At 37.5% G+C, this 23212-nt stretch overlaps 1 protein-coding gene across 1 annotated transcript in view; it reads left to right on the forward strand.

Moving 5' to 3' along the window:
* The window catches only part of LOC124162324, a 44279-nt gene extending 37070 nt beyond the window's left edge, over positions 1-7209 (forward strand). Inside the window, exon 2 of the mRNA XM_046538829.1 lies at positions 1318-7209. Coding sequence (XP_046394785.1) covers positions 1318-6923 — 5606 coding nt within the window. The 3' untranslated portion in view covers positions 6924-7209. The remainder of the gene's footprint in view (positions 1-1317) is intronic.
* Positions 7210-23212: the final 16003 nt, after the last annotated feature.

The following is a 23212-nucleotide window of genomic DNA, read 5'->3' on the forward strand; positions in this document are numbered from 1 at the left end:
CAACCTCAACGGCGTGCGGACCTGATCCAACTGCATCAGCCGAGCTTTATCAACGAGCGCAGCCTGCCTCACCCAGAATATTTTTAGTTGTGTATCTTTGTCCTTATTTCAATTTTCAATACACAATTAGCAAAGATAAGCCAGGAAATTTTAATTTACTCCTGCAATAACCACATGCGTAAACATACAAATAATGTAAAATGCCATCGTAGGCATGGGTCATATTCATTACACAAGTAGGTATCTCATTTATTCATCCCGAGTGTTTCACATGTTCCCACAATTTACTAATAACAAAACTATTCATAACACCCTCAAAAAATTAAGTTCTTCTTAATAACAACACCTTAGAACACCAGGATAAGCGCCGTATTCTATTTAGCGTTGATATTCGAGAATTTCAAAGACATTTAAGTACTATGAAATAATTAAAACCATTAATTATTCAAGCGATAACGCAAATAATATTGAAATCAACCTGCAAATACACTCGAGAGTAGAATTGTTTCAAGAAACCATAACAATTCGTCTACCGGTCAATGCTTATATCAAATATCTTTTTAATTCACCTTTAATGACGATCAACATTTACATTATACTAACATTTCCCTGAATAATCACGCCGTCCAAATAGAAAGAAAAAGATAGTAACTCACCTTGGAATATTTCGTCGGCTGGAAGTCTTTTCTTGGAATAGTAAGTATCCATTTCCTCTTCGTTCTTAGGAAATTTAAAAACGCACACTTTCGTTACCTCCGTGTATTTTCCTCTGCACAGAGGCAGATAACACTAGTACACCATTTCTTGAACTCTTATATTCAATACTCTTGCCCACAAAACCATCGCAAAAGCTTTAAAACTCCAAATAACTTAGCGTTCAACAACCCAATCACCATTTTCACCGCAATGGCTTATAAATATAAACAACTGCAAGCATTGTCGGAAGGCGTGGTTGATAACCTACGGCTCGTGACGTCAGACAATTAGAAGGCATCAGCGCTCAGGCCTTGTCTCTCGGTGGTCGTGCTTCAACCCGAAGCCGAGTATTGTTACGCTCGAAAAAACGATGTAAAATTTGGGGTTGCAAATTGGTGCAAGAATTTAACCCTAATAATCAACATAGCATCCAATATTCCCGAAAGAAATTTGATTGTAGGCGGCGATTTCAACTTATCCCCTATAGATTTTGAGACGCATATTCCTCGTTAGAACTACCAGGTGCATGGGATAAAATTCCGTTCTTTTATCAGTAAAAGAGATCAGTCGTGTGCTGGCTGATGAGCAAAACTAATAATTCATTTCTAATGTTACTTTCAGTGACGGCGCCGGAGCCAGAAATGGATCTGCCGTGGTTGGAGATAAACCTTGGAGTGAAGTACGCCTCCTGCAAGAGGGGACAGGTGGTGCTACCAAGAGACAAGTTCCAATGGCTGGAGGAGCAAACAGAAAAGGACGGGACCACGTTGCTGATGAAGGCGGTGAAAGAGGGCGACGCTGACTGTGTGGAGCTTCTTCTCATGTGTGGGGTCGATGTCAACGGAAGTCGAAGTCGCAAATATGTAGAGCAACGGGCGATCGACTTTGCCATTGAAAAAGATCATCGAAGGGTGGTAGAAATACTTCTAAAATGGGACTCAATCCTTCCAGACTCCGATTCAACATTCTTTACAGATAAATTAAAAATAATGAGTGAAGAAAATGAAGACATAAAGAAATTCTTCGAGGAGAGAGACAAGTTCCACGAATTGGTCAGGAACGGAGATATCTTTGAGATAGAGAAAATACTAAAGGGTAGAGAAGACTATGTGAACATTTCAAGATGCAAGCACTGGGTCAACAGACGCGGTGAGTCTTCTTTGTACACGGCGGTAATGGCAGGAAAACACGACGCGTGGGCCTTACTTCTTTCTAGGAAGTTTGAGTCCTTGGAGACGGAGGCAAATCGAATAGAAATGTTGCAAAAGGATAAATTTCAGAGGAAAAAATTCGACCGAGCGATGGGGAAATACTTTTTAGAAGTTGAAAATGCTCACGCGTTTAAATTGCTCTCGAAAACAAAAGTTCGCGGATGGAATGTTGAGAAACGATTGGACATCAAGAAAATATACCTCGACGCGAACAAGGTCCCTGAAGCTGATACTTTAATGCAGTGCCTACAATATGATTCTCACTTAGAAGTTATATTTGAATTAGAACGGTCAGATGTTACAAATTTATGTTCAATGGCAAGTACTGGAGACCTAGGTGCCATGGATCCTCATTTACACCGCGTCTACGCGTCTGCGGGCCTAGAGTCACATGCAAAAGTAGTCAGCAATTTAATTCACGAATTTTGTCATCGCGTGATGTACAATGTCTTCATGAACAATGGGTTGCCCTACAGAAAATATGATCAGAAAATGCAGAATGATTACGAAAACATTTTCTTCAAAATAATGTCACCAGAAAACATACATAAATGTAATCCAATAATCCAACGTGTGAAAGCATATGATACACATTTACAACAAGAAGTAATCGTCCGAATTCCGGAAATAATAACCGAGGGCACAATAGGTGGAGAGGAGGGAAATCTTTGGAATACGGAGATTGAGAAAGAACTCTCTAAATTCTACCATGACCATGTGGAAAAGGAAATAAAGGACTATATTAAAAATCATACAGCAAAGCAAAGGATTTCACCTTTGGATATTATGTCACATCCCTCTATTCTCTCAGGTTATCAGAAAGATTACGCACACGTTGGAGAAATAGGGCAACCGGAGATGTGTTTTCATCACGGAATAAAATATATCAGGGTGTCAGATTTATCCCTCGGGATTAGCCACATGGAGAAATCACTAGAAGATATCGTTACGGTGGACCTGAGTTTTTTCATGAGATCCAAGACATACTTTGTCGCCCAATTAGAAAGAGGTTATTTCCAAAACTTGATTGTGGTCTGGGACAATGAAACTGAAGTTTGCGGTAATCCTGATTCGTGCTCCTGCTTGGCAAATATTTTCCAAAACCATGAAGAATATGTCACTTTGCTCGTCTCAAAGGAGTTAAAATCATACAACAAAGAAGAATGTGTTGATTACGAGTGGAGGAATTTGTCAGAAGGAACAAAGGAATGGATACTAAAGCAACATGTGATATTTCAGGGCACGAACGTCGTACTGCAGGATCTGTTGGAGGGTTTACTTTTCAACGAGGAAACAGAATCTAAGATCAGCACCTCCATTGGCCCCAAAGATATATCACTGATAATACAGCAGAAGAAGCATTTTCTCGGCAATGATGTTGAATCTGATTTAGAGAAGAAGATAGGTAAGATGCTGTATGGCCATCCCCAAACCTTCTTCCCTCGTCGAACAAAACTCAGACCTCTCGCTTTTGATGAGGAATTAATGAAACAGCGCAAAATGGACGCCATATTCTTTCTTCATGCCAAGGAGGATGATCTAAAAGAAGCAAACGTATGCAAAGTACGCCCATGGGAAGGAGTAAAGACGCAAGCAGACGATGTAAGGCATTTTTTCTTGGAGGAAAACATTGACGCGGCTGAATGGCGCAAGTATTGCCAACAGATATGCGAAGAACTGCGAGGTATGCCTAATTCAGATGGTAGTTGGATGTACGCGCACTTCTTTCTCAAGAACAAGAAGAAGAAGGATTTCATCCACATTCATTCTGAGCGCATCAACGACCAACGCTGTCTGTTGCTCGCCGATGGACCTGGGTCTGGGAAATCTGTGTTTCTACACTCAGAAGCCAAAAATGAGAAACTAAAAAATAAGGATAAGTGGATAGAAGTGGTACCGCTAACAGAGTGTGAAGGAATTATGAAAAAATGGATGGGCACAGAGCAAAATTGGAGGGTAGAAGATTTCCTATACCAGCTTATAAACAGAAGAAGAGTCAATGGTGATGATCTAACTCTTGAAAAGGCATTATTCTCACTCTTTTGTCACTCTGAGGAGAGGGTGAGGATATACTTCGATGGGTTCGATGAAATATGTCCTGCCTTTAAAGAGATTGTCTCTTCCTTCTTAGAAAAGTTGTTGGAAAATACGAGCGTGAACGTCGTGGTATCCACCAGACCCAATCAGAGAGAGGACTTAGAAAAGCGACTCACCACCATCGCTCACTCATTGGTTCCTTTCGAAATCAAAGAGCAGGTGGAGTTCTTGAACCGACAGTGGAATGGTATGCTCAAGTTACTGCCGATGGAGTCACGCAGGGAAAAAATTAGAGCCATCACGGCCCGGCAAAGAGATTGTAATAGGATGGACGCAATCTTAACGGAAAATATAGGCGAGGGTTCAAACCAGGATGCCGACACTCAAGATTATAACTTTGAGAAGGCAGCGGAAGTTTTGATCAAGGAAAGTAAGTCCCACCTAGAGAATGCAGCGCACTTTTCAGAAATTCCTCTGCAAGCATATATGATGGCGTACGTGTATTTTGAGAATGATTTCTTCAAACAAAATTCACTGAATATTTTCCGTCTTTTCAAGAACTTTGTTGTTTTCAAAATTGAATTATACCTCAAGGAGAAAGCAAATGTGTCTGAAAGTCAGACCGCTATGCCCTTGTCAGACAGCTTTGCAACTTTTGTGTTAAAAACTTTTAAGAATTTCTCAGTCAACCTCTTCCTAGCGGAATCCACCTACAAACCAACCAACCAAGAGAAAGATAGCATGCTGTCAACGGGAATTTTAGTGGAGAGAGAAGGCTCGATCGAGTTTATCCACCGATCCTTTGCAGAATACTTCTTCTGCTGCCGGCTATTCGACGAGGACGCAATTATAAGAGATGTGCTTTTTAAGAAGGTGTTATTGGATGAAGAATTCGAAACAGTGAGGAATTTTATTGATGCAATGATTTTGTCAGAAACAAGCAGAGGGAATGTGGTAAGCAACGAACGAGGAGCAGCAATCGCTAGTTGTCAATCCTTACTGAATGAAGGGAAGACGTATGGGATAAGTTTATGCCGTAGGGTATTTCTTCAAGCAATCTCAGAGAACCATGCGGGAATACTACAATTTCTTGGAGCAATGTCCAGGGAATATCTTTCTACAGTTATGTTCGTCGATTCAAATGACGATTCAAACACATTTAAGGAAGAAAAAGGTACTGCATACCATAATGCCTTCTCACTCTGCAGTGAATGCAATGATGCAAAAAAACGCAAAGAAAGACCAAAATACATGATTATACATACTATGCTAAAAATAGCAGAAACGAATAATCTCATTGGAGACTTACGTGAGTATATTTCGAAAAAAGGACTGCGGTGGACCTGTCTAGATCGCCAGGTGTTCACAAAAAAAAACTCTTCAGAAAATATGACTAGGATAATTGATTTCTTCTTTGAGCACAAAGAAACGCTCAAAGAACCGCTGAAAAATTGTCTGATGGGGACCGAAGGTAATTATTTTTTTCAACGAGCCTTATACGATGATAGTACTTTCAAGGAATTTATGTCTTTAACTGAGGCAATATTCGTGGAGGAGGATTTTCAACTGCTTTTTACTCCTGTTGAGACTATTGAGTGCTCTATTTTTGGCAACACGTGGGCTGATACTTTGACAGGAGGCACTTTAGAACGGGTAGATCGTTTTTGGAGGTATTTGGAAAGCAAGCTGACGCCGGGAGAAGCGAGAGTGGAATTTCTTCAAAGGAGAAATAAGGAGGGTTTAAATAGTCTTTCCTTATCAATTTACTACTCAAAATCTCTTATAATCGCCAAACACGTGACGGGCATATTAGCGAGGGAGTTGGAAGAAATATATTTGAAGGATTACATATTCCAGAGCTTCGTAAATTTAAATTCAATCGGAGATTTTTCTAAGAGTCTGATGATGGATTGGCTTGAGACTGAAATACGTCAATATCTATGCATTGACGATGTGTTGCATGTACTGCTAAGTAAAGATAAACACGGAAAACGGTATATGTTGGATTTTTTCCAACTCTGCTCCTACAACTACTGGTACAAATTGCTGAAAATACTAGATGACCATAAAGGGCATTGCGATGACAAGATTAAAGAAATACTACTAAGTATATCATTTTTCGAAAATAGATTATACCTTTTTCCACCGTTAGGTAAATATATTTCTAAACCATTACAAATTCCAAAGGAAGAAATCGATCCAATTTGGCAAAATTTGATGCGATTTGATTTACTCTATGATGTACCTCTAGACGATAATTTAGACATATGTAGCACGGTGATAGGTAAATATAAGAGATTTCGATCTCGTAATCTGGTGGACAAATTTGTAGTTCTATGGAAACAAATGGAGCTAGAATCAAAATATTTCTCGAAAGATGAGATAGCAACGAGAATCAAAGATAGCGTGATTGAAAACCCAACGCCCGATTCGAAAAACGTAACATTTTATACAATAAAAGGCATGGAAACAATTGTTGCGCCTTTATTTTTCCCCTTTTTATTCTCCACACTTTTGCACTTCCTTCCCATTGACGATGTGGCGGATGCCCTTATTTACATTTACGGCTTCATATTACATACCCTCGATGGACAGAAAGACCCCTTGCTCTTCGTGGAGTTCTATAACGTGGTCAACCGCACTGATTTGAGGATTTGCGGGTGGAGGCCGTTCAAGAAGTGGGCATATGGGAGTTATGGAGAAACATTCGCGGACAGTGTAGGATGGAAAGTTGGAGATACCCTGGGTGATGCCGTCAATAAAAAATACAAGGAAATTCAAGAATGGGCAGAATCAAATCGCCCAGATTTGATCAATCACGAAGGACGATTGAAGTCCATTTATGATATCCTCGAGATGCACGCAGTGGCCAAATACGGACACCATTCGTATCGCTCGCTGCCATCTTATTTCAAAAATGATCACCAACAATCCAGAAATGGTAAAAGACCCAGAAGAAAAGGAACTACAATAAAATAGAAATCTTTGATTTACATATCCCTATTGAACGCCAGCTACAATTAAATGCTTTGTTTTTGTTCCTGTTAACATGAAACGCTCACAGTCGGATTTTATGGTGTCTGTAATGTTTTCATTGGGTGGTTCCCAGAGTGTAAATATGTTTAACACATTATCATGTATATATTTAAAAAAATATGTAATCGGTTTGTCAAAAACTTTTGCTATTTCTAATTGCCATTGTGCTTTTTCTCCATGCAACTATGTCAATAATTTGGTCGTTAGAAATAAATTCTTTTTCTCTCTACTCGTGAAATATTTTTCACAAAGTTTCATGATTTCCTCGGCCTACATCCGTGTTCTTAGGGGCTTTTTCGGGTGAGCGAAACATGATTTATGGCAGGAATTGATGGATGATTGTTAAAAATTATTCCGATTTATCTAAACATTTCTCTTACCCACCACATAGACAATAGCAGTGGAATACTCTCTTCTCAATTACATGTGTTGGGAGCCGTGAGTCGTACAAGAGACGGTGGACTATTGCGAAAATTATATGCGAAATTTTGATCACATTAATTGATATCAGTATAAACTAATTTGGAGCAGACAAGTGGTATAACTTGGCGTAAACAAGAATGCCATCATTTTACTCTGTGCAATTTCCATGATACAGCTTGATTTACAACTAGTGAAGGGAATAAGAAATTCCTTTGTGCAACGAAATTTGCTATATTTTTGAAAACTGTGGACAAAATTTAATACCTGGATATTGTAATTCAAATGTTAAATAAATAAATAGCCAAGAATACTCTAGCTAAGCTAGCAAGATATCTTATGGGAAATAACGCGTAATTACGGTTAAAGAAGAGTACGCAAAATACACGCCTTGAAAATCAATGCAGGGGAAGAAAATGGACTGTGAAATCCATGGGTTAGAATAAGATGTTTCCCCATAACTTATGGAAATTAGGCAATATTGTGTGGTGTTATAGGTGGGCCAATATGATACAACGACTCGTTTTCGTTTAAATATGCTCACTGAATAAAATGATATTGTCATGAATTGGGAAGCTCCCCACAAACTTTTGCGTTTATAATTATATTAAAAAAGGCATTTTTATCCCTTAAAAAATCCCATATGATTTTTCCTAATGACCCACGCAGTTGATATGTGTGAATTTACGTTCTTTTAAAATACATGTTAATTATTTGAGCCATCATGTGGGCTAATGTGACTCCAAAGTTGTTTTATATGATCTTAAAATTCGGAGGTGAGGACAGTGGACAAGATGGACGCCGAGCGCTCATATCACTCACGGAATCATTCAAGCAAATACTCGGTGAATGATGGTCATTCGCACGATCATTCCAATGAAAATTCACCTCGAAAAGCGGCTTTAAGATCGGTGATGACTGCTGAAGGATTTCATTTTTACTTAGCAAACCGGAAGTCGGGAAAATGGCGCCATTTTAAAATAAGGCATGTATGGAAAACCCTCTCTAATTGCGTATCATAGGGTGTGAGGTAGTGTTAAATATATTTTTGAGGTCACAATTAAGATTAATAAACTCCACACCATCATTATTATTGGTCAACAGAACTAATAGTAGCTTGACGCGACTCTCCATGTTGTTCCCGAGTCGAGCAATATTTTCACGCCTACGTGAAAATGTTAGCTATCGTCTCTCTTAAGTTAGTAATATCTCTTTCAAGTATTTCTTTACCGGTTCTATAAATTTTATTCGAGGCCTCTTTTACCATTTTTGCCATCTACTTGCACTTCGACGAATGCCTTCATTACGTCATCATGTCTCAAGGCATGGCCGATAAGGTTGAGAAACTCCGGGGACTCTCTCAGTTGCTATAGAATTCTTATCAGGTGAAGATAATGAGAGATTTGCGATTTTTTCAACAGATAATCACCATAGCTAGTATATGAAGTATCTAATCGCGAACGTAGTCTTCTCTTCCTTATAAATAGAGGACGTTAATTACAAGTATAACTTTTTCTCAATAAATTATATTCAGAGTCCAAGGCAACACTAAATACTTGCCATGAAAGCACAAGTTTTTGGCATTGAATGATTGTCGTCGAGAAGTACTGTCACAAAATGCAATCTTGATCATTTTTCGTTCAATTTTCATTCAATCTTGCTCAATTGACACCTTTTTTTTGGACATCTTGAGAATAGAGCGAACCTCGGTAAATTGACAATTATATTCCTAGGAATGTTTTATAATTCCTTATGTAACAGTATAAATAAAAAAACCTCAATCACCACCAAATAAATGCGATCAGTAATTATCTTCACTTAAAGTTAAATGGCAGTAAGGAAGAAATTAGAGAACTTTAACTAAGTATAAGTAAAATTTTGTTTTCCGTTCATGTTCATAAAATCTGTAAATTCATTCTCTTCTTAACTTTGGAAATTTATTTAAACTAATACGGTAGTTACACACACTACGCGCATGTGTGAAGGCGATTCACACGAAAATTTTAAGTATGACTTCTTCCCCCGCGAGGCTGGCCACAAAATAAAGTTAATATGATAGTAAAAAATTTCAATAAAAAGATGTGGAGCATGCTCTAATTTTCGATGGAACGTCGCACAGATCTTTCTGGAGAGTGGAGAGGGAGACTAAGAAACAAGTCTTTGAAGTGGCGGCACTCATGGAAGGTAGGATGGAAGAGGGAGATGGAGGGAGGGAAAAAGGTTGACGGGATTGGTGGCGCTTCAGTGGGCGCGGTTGATTCCTGGTGGAAAAAACTCTTGAAAAGTCCAAATGCGCGCCTGCTCCTAGTCCTTTATCTCTTGTCGGGTGGGAGACGAGGGGGAGTGAGCAAATATCACCACATTATTTGGGGAGGTATGTATGGCGACTGGAAGAGAGGCAGAAAGAAAGCATACATTGTTGCAAGAAGAACGCACATCATGGTATTCGGATGCACTGGGGGATGTTGGATAGGCCAATGAAATAAGCGGGCCGCTTCTGGCGAAGCAGTATATACAAAATTTTGTGCGAAGAGCAGGAAATAACTGATGCTTAAGAGAGAGAGATAGCAAGAAATTTATCGGGGAGGGGCCTCGGTTATTAGGACACGGCATGTTTTGAATCCAGCACGGTGGAAAGGTGAGTGCTATGGCTTTGCTATATTACGTTAAGATCAGTGGTGTCATGGTGCGGGAAGGGCTTGGCGTTACCCTCACCATTACCATTAATATATAATGAATGCACTAATGGTGGGTAACGAATCGCAATCAATGCCTTTATTTCGTTTTCTTTGATGAAGGAAACTACCCTATTGTTGGACGGAGGATTGAGTAATTCAATTGGCCGTCCTTATGGCTCGAATCCATCAGCTACACAGTGAACTGAAATTGGCCTGCGTGCTAAATACTGAAGCTGATATGTGCCAATAACTGATTTAAGTGACTAATACTATTAAAAATATCCATGTAGCAGGGGTCCGGATTGTGATCTCATCTGGGTCAGGTAAAATAAACCATAAGTCAAGTCAAAACTATTAATTTTTTGCAAGTTTTACGATGGTAGACTAATTACAGATCACTTGCATCATAGGACGATTTCCAAGATTTTGAGTGATAACCTTAGTTTCTTTCCCTTACCTCATTAATTATGTCCATTACTTAATGTGTACTCCAGACCTTAGTACTTACATTTAATGATAGCATGGACAACTTCCCCGTTAACACTAAATCACACATGCCATAATTCACACAAAAACAGTCACTATCTCATGCAAACTCATTCACACTTAATTATGGCGTTTCTTTCGTACTAAAAAGCACTCATGACACTAAATTAAATACTCTCGTTCAGACTTAATTATATACTCTAAGACACACAAAAATATAACTCCTATTACTTAAATACCATATACCCTCAACCAAACTATACAACTTGTTCACATCACACTAAATTAAGTACACTCATTCAAACCAATAAACATATAACATCATCTTCCAAATTGCATTCACTCTTTAATATACACTATAATTCATAATAAAAACAGTATCATCGCACTAAATTTCGTGCTCGTATTCACACTAAAAATATATATACTCTGACTCTGATCTCACTAACCTACGCACACTCTTTCAAATTTAATGTAATCTCACTCACACTAATTAATCGAACACATCGCCCTAGATTACATACACTAAAATATAAAATATCATGTCAATCATTTAAAAGCAGTGATTCACAATTAACCATACATTCTAATTCATACATAGCAACACTATCATCACTATAAATTACATACTCTGATTCGTACTAACAAATACAATGTCATGTTCCAAACTTTCGTACATTCACATTCACACTACATTAATTACATTCGTAGCAAACCCTTAAGAAAAATCTACATTGGTTGAGGCTATAATGTGCAAAATAAAAATACGAACTTTTGAAATTTATTTCAAAAAGATATACATAAAAAAATTTATTCGATAGAAAAAGTAAAATACAATGAAATTTACCATTTCTACAAATTAAACAATTAGAAAACGTTTCCGTAAATTATAAAATATAATATATACTTTAGAATTCTTATTTCTCACTCAAACAAATAAAATAGGCAGATTTTGAAAGTTATACATAGAAGCATACATTATACATATATTTTATTGGAAAAAACAAGACCTAAACATTAACAGAAAAATAAAAAAATACAATTTTTCCGCCGAGCAGATTTAGAAAATGGATTTTTAAATTATTTTTTTCTCTCTTGTTACACATGCATAAATACAAATTTTTAAATTAGATATTGGCGCATCATTGAATTATATTGATGAAAACAAGGAAAACACTGACTATTGAATGATATCAAGGACATTGGTTTTTGTCGGCGAGCATAATCAGTTAAAAGTAGACAATTTTTAATTATTTATTACTCAATTAAACCCATGATTTTAGTGGATGATTACTACAATAAATTATGGCTGTTTTATTAGGTTTAATTGAAGATAATATGATGTAAAATCAAACACAAAAATATACATGCAATGCTTCTGTAAGACTTAAATGGTATAAATGAGTAGTTTTAAATTTTTTTCGCCGAAGCGAACGAAGTAAAGAAACTCTCAAAGTGAAATATTAGTAAATCATACAATTGTACTGGAATTTTCAAGGTTTACATTAAAAAAATGGTTGGACATTGAATTGAAGTACATTAAGTGACGGGCTAATTTAACAAGAGGAAAAAGAAATTATTAATCGAATGAAATTAAATTGACATTTTAAAAAAACTGAAACAGTTACAATTGTGAACAATAGAAATGAATGCGTACACACTCCGATACAAAAGTCACCAACTGCATTAGCCAGCGGAAAGTCATGCGTATAGAAACTAGATAACCGGTTTTTACATTTTGAAACCATCAATGTAGTTTGCAAGCAATCAAAGAATTCGGCAAGTTCTGTGATAGAAAAATTAGCAGGAAAAACTGCCGAGCAAAATTTCGAAAGTTTGTTTGAAATCACCATGGTAACCTCGTTGAAACATGACTGTCCGCTGTTACACCCCCTCTCCACGTTGAGGACGCAGTTGGATTTGAGGGGGACATGCACTACTCTACCATCTACTATCTACGCTACCCAAGTTCTACGATTAAAAAAACAGGCTCTACTTCAGCCATAACAGAAAATGGCTTCCTGCAATGAAAACTAAATGGCACTTTCATTCACTCCAAATATATTAAACCTTCATTCACACATTACGTATCACAAGGTCATTCGCAATATAAACATCACACCATCATTCAGACATATATCGATAATAAACGCTTAATTATAATAAACAATCCCCTCTCATTCACACTCAATAACACAATCTCGCTCAAACTGAAATTACCAACTAATAATCTCACTCACATCAATATCTCATTCACACCAAATATCATACCATCATTCAGACTACATAATATACCCTTATTCATTCGAAAAAATATACCTCATTCGCACGATATAGCATACAACATTCACATGATATAACATTCCACATTCACGCGAAAAACATACTTCATTCACACAAAAAACATAGCTCATTCCACGAATTAACATACATCATTCACTCGAAATAGCATACCTAACACACATCATATAATATTCCACATTCACACGAAATAGCATACTCATTCAGACTAAATAATATACCCTCATTCACACGATATAGCAAACACCATTCACATCATATAACATTCCACATTTACGCGAAAAACATACCTCATTCACACATAATAAGATCCGTCATTCACACGAATTAGTATACCTAACACACATCATATAATATTCCACATTCACACGAAATAGCATACTCATTCAGACTAAATAATATACCCTCATTCACACGATATAGCAAACACCATTCACATCATATAACATTCCACATTTACGCGAAAAACATACCTCATTCACACATAATAAGATCCGTCGTTCACACGAAATAGTATACCTAACACACATCATATAATATTCCACATTCACACGAAATAGCATACTCATTCAGACTAAATAATATACCCTCATTCACACGATATAGCAAACACCATTCACATCATATAACATTCCACATTCACGCGAAAAACATACTTCATTCGCACAAAAAAACATACCTCATTCACACATAATAAGATCCGTCATTCACACGAATTAGCATATCTTATACACATCATATAATATTCCACATTCACACGAATTAACATGCCTCATTCACTATAAATAGCATACCTCATTCACACAATATAGCATATCTCATTCACACGAAATAATGCACTTCACACAAAGTAACAACGCCATTACACAATTAATAACACACACTCTTTCACCATTAAGCACGTTCTCTATCGCACACTGACTCAATTACTCTCATATACACATATAAACTAAATACCATTCTCACACACAAACCAAATCCCATTCACTCATTAAAACACAAACTAAATCAAATTCATCAAAAAATACAAAAGGCACATACACAATCGAAATAGACACAAATATGCGAAGCAAAATATAATCTAAATCTTCAGATCGCCGCCATTCTTCATCTCTTCAATCTTGAAATGGGTCATATGTTCCTATCGTGTCTTCATCTCTTGACTCTTCAGTTCTTCAGTAATGAATCTACACAATTCGTTTCCTTCTTCATAATTGCTGAGTTCCTGAGTCAATTCCATTGGATGTAGAGGCATTCCATGTTTATTTCATTCCTAAATCTCCTTCTTCAATGTCCATCATTGCAAGCTGCCTCCCTTTCTCCCCCTGCTGATAAAACAGATTATCCTATGTACTCATCCATGAGAAAGAAAGGTCACCTTGTACGGCACAAAGGTTATTATTCTTGAAATAAACAAATGCTAAAGAATAAGAGCATAATTGTAAATAAAAAAGGATTTGACCCACATGATTAAGTTCTAGAAATAACGGAAAAACTTAGTCCGGGTAGTTGCTGAATATTAGGTTCCTGCTTGAAGTTTATGTTATCTAAAAATATTAACTTTATCATTCTTGGAAACACTAGCAAAACGGAGACAAGAGTAAAAGAATCAACGAAAATCATTTGAAAAAACTAATTTTCATCTGATGGGGCTTGCAGGATATCTTCAAGGAAGCGTAAAAAAACATCTTCAGGATTAAATAGAAATGGATTGTACAATGATAGGGGAAATTTCAGCTATAATATTCATAGATTCGCCAAGATTTCAGGGTTCCTATAGCGAAGTAGAAAATAAAATTGACGCATGAAAGGATTAACTGACATTTTTAAAGCTTGCAAAAAATAAATAATTTGCAATTTTCAAAGCACTAAACAACAAAACTTGGAACGTACCGATTTGAAAAGAATAAGATTCACTGATACATAGTGGTAAAATATGATAATCAATACATTCTCATGATAATATTACAAAAAAATCAAATTCCATCAAAAAGACGTACAAAGCAAAAGAATGTGAACCTCGCGATACTTCCAAATTCATTTGTAGTCACGTAGTTTGCTCAGTAGTCAATTGAAGCAAATAAGATTTTGTGCACGAAAAATCATTTCTTCCTAAGAACACGAGGCATAAATCATCATCTTGGATGAAACGGATATGAAAAATATGACTTTTATGGAAATTAATATTAATTTTTATTGTCCAACTACTGTGTAATTATTAATTTTATTCGTTAAAAATTTCTGGATACCATTATCAATGCACGTAAACATTTAGAATTTGCCAAAAATTAGATGGTGTGAAAGGCGTTGTTAAATATTTTCCAGTCAAATATTTTACGAAATAATATTAAATTTTATAAGTTATTTAGAGTTAAATCGTATCTTCTCCCGTCGTGTGATTTCAAAAATTGATAGAGACATCCCATTTTTGTCCATTAAATTATGCCCATTTATGGCACCATTAAAGAGTTTGATGCCAAATGAAGCTACAACGAAATTTCTTCTCAACCAAAACAAAAAATCTATCTATGAGCACCTTAAATTATCTATTCACATAACTGCTAGACTTTTCGGTCAGGTACTCCAAAGAATTCAATTCTCCAGATCAAATAACAATCACGTATACATATTTTGTCATTCTAATTTCACAAAGCTGGAATTAATACTCGTACGACTGGACAACAATTGACAACTTTGATAAAACGGAGGAGGAACGGCTATAAAATCACATGCGACAATGGTTTTGTGAAAATTATTCTTTTTTTATTTATGAAACATCGAAGGGAAAATTTAAAGAAATCAGAAGAGCATGCATCGAACTTGAACTATTTTTAAAGGCTGCCGATCTTATATTTTTTTAAAGTATGGAAAAACACTGAGAAAAAATAGAGAATTTTTAATGAAAATGTGTACTCTTTATCGTTCAATGCTAATTTTCAGCAGAAATTGATTCAGCTGAGAGAGTTATTACTAAACTTATATTGGGCTGAATTTCGGATATCCACCCTGGCTGAATGAAAAATACTGAAATAAACGGTAACCGTAAGGGATGCTATAGAAGAGTTGGTGAGATCGGAATAATGATTTCATTTTTTTTAAAATATAAATACTTCATTAATTAATTCTCCTTTCCCTGCACTCTAAAAGAAACGACGAAAATTGAGGAAATGGTTAGGTCTCCGAATAAAAATCCCTTACAGCCTGCAGCACTTTAAGTCTCGTTCCAAAGGCAGCAGATCAATTGCAATATACCACAACGAACAAGTGTAGCAAAAATAATATTACAGCATTTAATGAGAAGTCAAGTATCTTGTTTCACTTTCTTTAAAGCTGTTCACATAGCACACTTTTGAAATAATTAACGGACACGCAGAAAAAGGCGTATTAGAACGATTTCCTTACCTTTTGGTGTGATGTCAGTACAGTATTACATTCCGGATTAGCACCATTTTCCCACCAGCTTACTCCATGATCATCAGCGATGACTTGTAGCTGAGGAGAGAGAGAAAAGGGAATTGAATTAATCTCGGTGTAAAATTGAAAAGGTGTGTGTTAAAGTGATTTAAAGTCATTTCCAATGAATAGTTATGTTGAGTAGCCAACAGGATAAGTGTAATCTACGCATACAAAGGTATTGAAATATATATACAAAAACGAAAAAGTTATGTTCAGGAAAATGAAAACTTTTGGAATTTTTTTAGGAAAGAGTCGATTTCTTAAATAAGGAATGGAAATAAATCACGAATATGGATAAATGATTGCACAGATTAATGCAGAGGTTGAGCATTCAAAAAAGGCTCCAAAAAGATTTTAAAAAACTGATCATGACGTATACGTGTGACCCGAGGAAAAAAGATCTTTGAACAAAAGGAATTCATTTAAATGCATTATTAATCTCAGAAAATATAAGATGTCAGATATCATAGACGCAGAAATAGCTAGGGATGATTAGGATATTCAAAATGGTGTAATATGCATTACGAATTTAAAAAAAATAAACTCAATTGGATACATTAAAATAAATTGAAATAGTAATAGCTTGTCAATAACTCATGTTGATTAGACCTGCATACCATTTTGTAATGTAATCATCGATTTTTGGGGCCATCAATTTTATATGGCACTCAACTGAGATAATAGAGATAGATCGCATGTGAATTGCTTAACAAATTGAGGATCTTAATAGTTCATGGGAGAAAATATAAATACTACTCGTCCACAAAACATTATACCATAAATCTGACGATGTGATAAAATATAAAAACCAAAACAACATCAAAGAGAGAAATAGAGAAAAACATTTAAAATTTTATTCTTACTGATTTCCATGAGAAGTCATTCCTGGTTGATTTATCTTCAGATCATTTTTTCAGTTAACTGAAGGTCTCAATCTTCAGAAGTCTTCATATATTCGGCCAAGGGAATATCTTCAGCCTATGAAGAGAGCGGGTTAGTACATACAAGGATAATAAAAAAACTTCCCCCGAGGAATCACATACGCCCCATTACAATGCACGGGGAGTCACCGTGACACAAGGAGGAAATATCTTTCGAATCAAATGACAAAGTTTCATCCCCGTACACTGCAATGGTTTACAGCGCATGCAAAACCTTGGTTCGATTAAAAAAAAACTAGAATTAACGCAAGCTAAAAATCCTACCCTTAATCGACGCTATGATTCATAGCCATAATGGCCCAAAAGCTAACCTAGTTTTGAAGCTGGGGTCCTCTTCACGTGAAGTTCTGATGACTTAGACCCTGGGGACAGAGGGAGAGAATACATACAAGGAAAATAAATGACCCTTCCCCCAAGGATTCGCATACGCCCCACTGCAATGCACGGCAAGTCACCGTGACACAAGGAGGAAATGACCACTTTCCAAACAAATGACACAGTTTGATCCCCGTACACTGCAATGGTTTACAGCGCATGCAAAACCTTGGTTCGACACAAAATAACTAAAATTAACGCAAGCTAAAAATCCTGCCCTTAATCGACGCAATGACTAATAGCCATAATGGCCCAAAAGCTAACCTAGTTTTGAAGCTGGGGTCCTCTTCACGTGAAGTTCTGATGACCTAGACCCTGGGGAGAGAGGGAGAGAATACATACAAGGAAAATAAATGACCCTTCCCCCAAGGATTCGCATACGCCCCACTGCAATGCACGGCAAGTCACCGTGACACAAGGAGGAAATGACCACTTTCCAATCAAATGACACAGTTTCATCCCCGTACACTGCAATGGTTTACAGCGCATGCAAAACCTTGGTTCGACACAAAATAACTAAAATTAACGCAAGCTAAAAATCCTACCCTTAATCGACGCAATGACTCATAGCCATAATGGCCCAAAAGCTAACCTAGTTTTGAAGCTGGGGTCCTCTTCACGTGAAGTTCTGATGACCTAGACCCTGGGGAGAGAGGGAGAGAATACATACAAGGAAAATAAATGACCCTTCCCCCAAGGATTCGCATACGCCCCACTGCAATGCACGGCAAGTCACCGTGACACAAGGAGGAAATGACCACTTTCCAATCAAATGACACAGTTTCATCCCCGTACACTGCAATGGTTTACAGCGCATGCAAAACCTTGGTTCGACACAAAATAACTAAAATTAACGCAAGCTAAAAATCCTACCCTTAATCGACGCTATCATTCATAGCCATAATGGCCCAAAAGCTAACCTAGTTTTGAAGCTGGGGTCCTCTTCACGTGAAGTTCTGATGACCTAGACCCTGGGGAGAGAGGGAGAGAATACATACAAGGAAAATAAATGACCCTTCCCCCAAGGAATCGCATACGCCCCACCGCAATGCACGGGAAGTCACCGTGACACAAGGAGGAAATTACCACTTTCCAATCAAATGACACAGTTTCATCCCCGTACACTGCAATGGTTTACAGCGGATGTAAAACCTTGGTTCGACACAAAAAAAACTAAAATTAACGCAAGCTAAAAATCCTAGCCTTACTCGACGCAATGATTCATAGCCATAATGGCCCAAAAGCTAACCTAGTTTTGAAGCTGGGGTCCTCTTCACGTGAAGTTCTGATGACCTAGACCCTGGGGAGAGAGGGAGAGAATACATACAAGGAAAATAAATGACCCTTCCCCCAAGGATTCGCATACGCCCCACTGCAATGCACGGCAAGTCACCGTGACACAAGGAGGAAATGACCACTTTCCAATCAAATGACACAGTTTCATCCCCGTACACTGCAATGGTTTACAGCGCATGTAAAACCTTGGTTCGACACAAAAAAACTAAAATTAACGCAAGCTAAAAATCCTAGCCTTACTCGACGCTATCATTCATAGCCATAATGGCCCAAAAGCTAACCTAGTTTTGAAGCTGGGGTCCTCTTCACGTGAAGTTCTGATGACCTAGACCCTGGGGAGAGAGGGAGAGAATACATACAAGGAAAATAAATGACCCTTCCCCCAAGGAATCGCATACGCCCCACCGCAATGCACGGGAAGTCACCGTGACACAAGGAGGAAATTACCACTTTCCAATCAAATGACACAGTTTCATCCCCGTACACTGCAATGGTTTACAGCGTATGTAAAACCTCGGTTCGACACAAAAAACTAAAATAACGCATGTTAATAACCCTAGCCTTACTCGACGCAATGATCACGGCCCTAAAGGCCCAAAATCCACTCTAATTCCTTCGTTTCATTCTTCGCGATGTCCTCTTCTTTTGTTTTCTTCTTTCTTCTCCTCCTAAAAGTGGAGGACACACGAATCACTCCAATCTTTTCGCCGTTCGTACGATCAAAATGCAATTTTCGCTCAAATACGCAACGCATCGGATAAAAAGCCATGTACGCACGCATGTCGTATCGCTTTTTTTCTTCGAGATCTCATCGTTGTGTTTTCTCTTCCATACTGTAACAGAGCTGATTAGTGCCCATGAACATGAGATACAAGTATACATGTAACCCAAAAATGCATCGCAAAACAAAGCAAAACCTATTCACACATTAAAAATTACTCAACATGGTACCTTTATCCGTCCCAACTTAAGTTTTGTATTTTAGGCCTGTTTTATTCGCAACTTTTCATACCTTTTGTATTTATGGCGCCTTTTTAAGATTTCACTCTTTTCAAGTTGCTGTTTTGTGAACTTTCCGTTCACGAGAATTCTCATAAGAATACCCATTTACTATATGGGTCTATAACCATATAATAACCTCATCGGATCCGATTTTAACCAAGAGCTGAATTCAACTCATACCTCATAATACCAAGTCGTCCCTCTTGAACTACAATCATCAAAGGGAGAGACTTGATTTTACCATCATACCGCGGTACATATAACATTGCTAATTAGCTTATCTTCCGATGAATTCTGTAGGGAAAGACAGTATATTAACAGCATGAATCAGAATAACTAAATTATAATAGAATATAACCTCAGCAATTAGCAGCCTTCTGCTCATCACTGAAAACCATCTACTTCATAGGAGATCCATCAGCTGCAAACACGCCTTCCGTTGTCATAGAAACATCTTGTATCATCTCGATTGTTGCAGCTTTATTATTGCTTAAGATAACCGCACGATCTTTTTACTCCTGGAAAACGGCTGTCTTTGTTCACCCTGAAATAGAAAAATGATGTTGTCATTTTAATTAAGTTTTTTTTTACCTATTGGTGAATATCAATATTAATCAATACATTAGGTTATATGCCAAATGGTTTTTGCCATTTCATGCTAGTAATTCACAAATCAATTTGTTTTCAATATTTTTTATGTGTTCTCGTAATTTTAATCAGGTAACAAAATAGATTGCTGTAATCCATCAAACGATGGAAAATTTCAGGACAATGAAGGATGTTTTCAACGCCCCCATGAATAAATATTTTATCTGTTTCTGATTGAAATTAAATTTTGTACAAAACTTCTGATCAAATGCGGTAATAAAAGATGAATAGCACAAATTTTTACAATTGTCGTGAAAGGTTTCTTAGGATAAAATAAAGGTTTAATCTAAGATTTGTAAAAAAAGATACTACAATAAGTATTTAAAGAAAGACACACGTGTTTATGTCGCGTGATGTAACGGTAAATGTCCCAGACGCACAGTGGGCTAGAATCGTTTAAAAAGCTGGCCAAAACCTCAAAATCGATTGTTTTGAAGTGAGTGTAAATTGAGTGTAAAAATAGCTAAATTCATCCTCCTGCAGTGTTTTCGTTAACAGTGTTATTGAAAAAAGATGTTATACCATCTTAATTAACACTCCTTCGCCTCCCATTTGAAGGTTTTTTTTTAAAGATTTTTTTTCATCATTCATAATTTAAATTAATTAATTTACTTAACATCTGGGTAACACTGTCTGTACGCCCGCAGCAGTTTTTTTGACTAACCGCGCAGCCTTCCTTTGTATTTTATTCAGTTCGCGGACTAAGTCTTTCTGTACAGGATCCCATGTGACATATTCGCTGCATATTCAAGTGCGGTCGGACGAGTGGCGAAATAGCACCTTTCTTTTACTTTCTCATCCGAAAATCTTCCCACGATACGCTTGACGAATCCTAATTTCTTCAGGGCTATGCCGCAGGTATTCCTTATATGTTGTCCGACGAGAGGTTCCAGGTTATCTGAACTCCCAGGTACTCTTCATTTCGTCTGTCGCCTTCATGTTAATGCCATCCACTGCATAAACATGGTTATCGTCGGACGAATTTCGCAAGAAATGTATCGTCATGCATATGCTTCGATTAAGTTCGAGTTCCCACTCTTGGCTCCACAAATAAACGTTGTTCTGAAAAATCTTCTAGAATTTAATAAATTAATCACAGTAATGTCATTGTTTTAAAGACCATAGAAATAGCCTTGATTTTCCCTGAGAAATCTTCCACAACCACAGTGAAAAAATTGTATTCCTTATTAGTACATAGCATACGAGACAGTATATACTATTTCTGTTTCAATTATTACGTGCCGTCAAAGCTTTGAAAATGGAATGATGGGTAATAAGGGTTCATAATTTTGTCCAATGGAGAGATGAATTACTAGTCGACTATTATAATTTGCTTTCGGTAATTTCTTGATCAAAGCTTTCTTAGCTCACGGTGATTACGGCACGGGTACATATTACGGGTGTATGCCGCGTGATATAAATGGTAAATGGCCCCAAGACGCACAGTGGGCTAGAATCGTTTAAAAAGCTGGCCAAAACCTCAAAATCGACGCAAAACCTTATTATGCAATCGCTTGGCACTGCAAGAGGTGCACTGAAAGGTTTTCTTTCTTTGAGTGCATTCCAAACACTACTACGGAGAATGGGCTTCGTGGAATGGTGTGCTTAAAGTAGGGAAACGGACTCTTTTTTAAACAAAAGCTCCATTTCTAGGCAAGGGCCCTCGATGATCAATGGCCTCCACTTCCTAACCGCTTATACATATTGAAAGGCCAGTTGACAACGGTCGTTTTTATAGTAATGTAACAAATGCCAATTCAGGAGTAAAGGCATTCGAAATATTGTGCAGCTTAAGAATGATGACGGCACAGCATATTGACCTAGTAAGTAACGAGGAGGTGTAAAGAAAAGTTGGAGAAAATAGAAATCTTCTAAAAAAAAACCTCAGCCACATCAATAGGTGTGATGTCCTAAAGAAGACAACTGTGGATTGATAATTTGAAGGGATCAAAGGCAAAGGATGGCCCCTAATGAATTACAAAAGACAAGTAAGACTAATACGACACCCGAACACGCTCACCAAATACCAATTTGTAAACATGTACAAACAACAAATCATGCTGAATCACCAACAAGGTTACAAAAGAGGATATTACGCAGGGGGTAAAGAAATGTTGGATCATTCAAGGCTGACTCCTTTGAGAAAGGTTGAACACATTGCAACGGTTAGCAGGAGGGCAAGTCTGTAACTCTGTTTTATCCCGAAATTGGAAGAAAGGATATTTGTGAAGCGCCTGCGCGAGAGTTTTCGCCCGCCCCAAGTCTCTAGCGCGTCCCGCCGGAGAAAGGAGACAATTTGTCGCCTGGGAGACTACTATACCATTTTTCCGAGCTGACGGCGGCTGGGTGGAAAATAGAAACTCGCCAATGAGAAGCGCTGCCCCTTCCACCTCTCCGTTCCCCTCCATCCCCATCCCTTTTCCCCTCAGCTCCCCTCCATATGGCCGATCGGCGTTGCCAGCCTTGGGAATAACGGTACTTTCGGGGGCGGCAGAACCTTAGAGTATATAGTTCAATCCTTTAATAACAGTATGGGCAGAACGACCACTGTGTGATCTCCAAAGATTCGGCTTGGCAACACTGCTAGCTGGAGAGCGATGTGCACTGCACGGAGTTCGGAGAGAGACTG

The sequence above is a fragment of the Ischnura elegans genome, chromosome 7, assembly GCF_921293095.1.
Source record: "Ischnura elegans chromosome 7, ioIscEleg1.1, whole genome shotgun sequence".
Classification (NCBI taxonomy): Eukaryota; Metazoa; Arthropoda; class Insecta; order Odonata; family Coenagrionidae; genus Ischnura; species Ischnura elegans.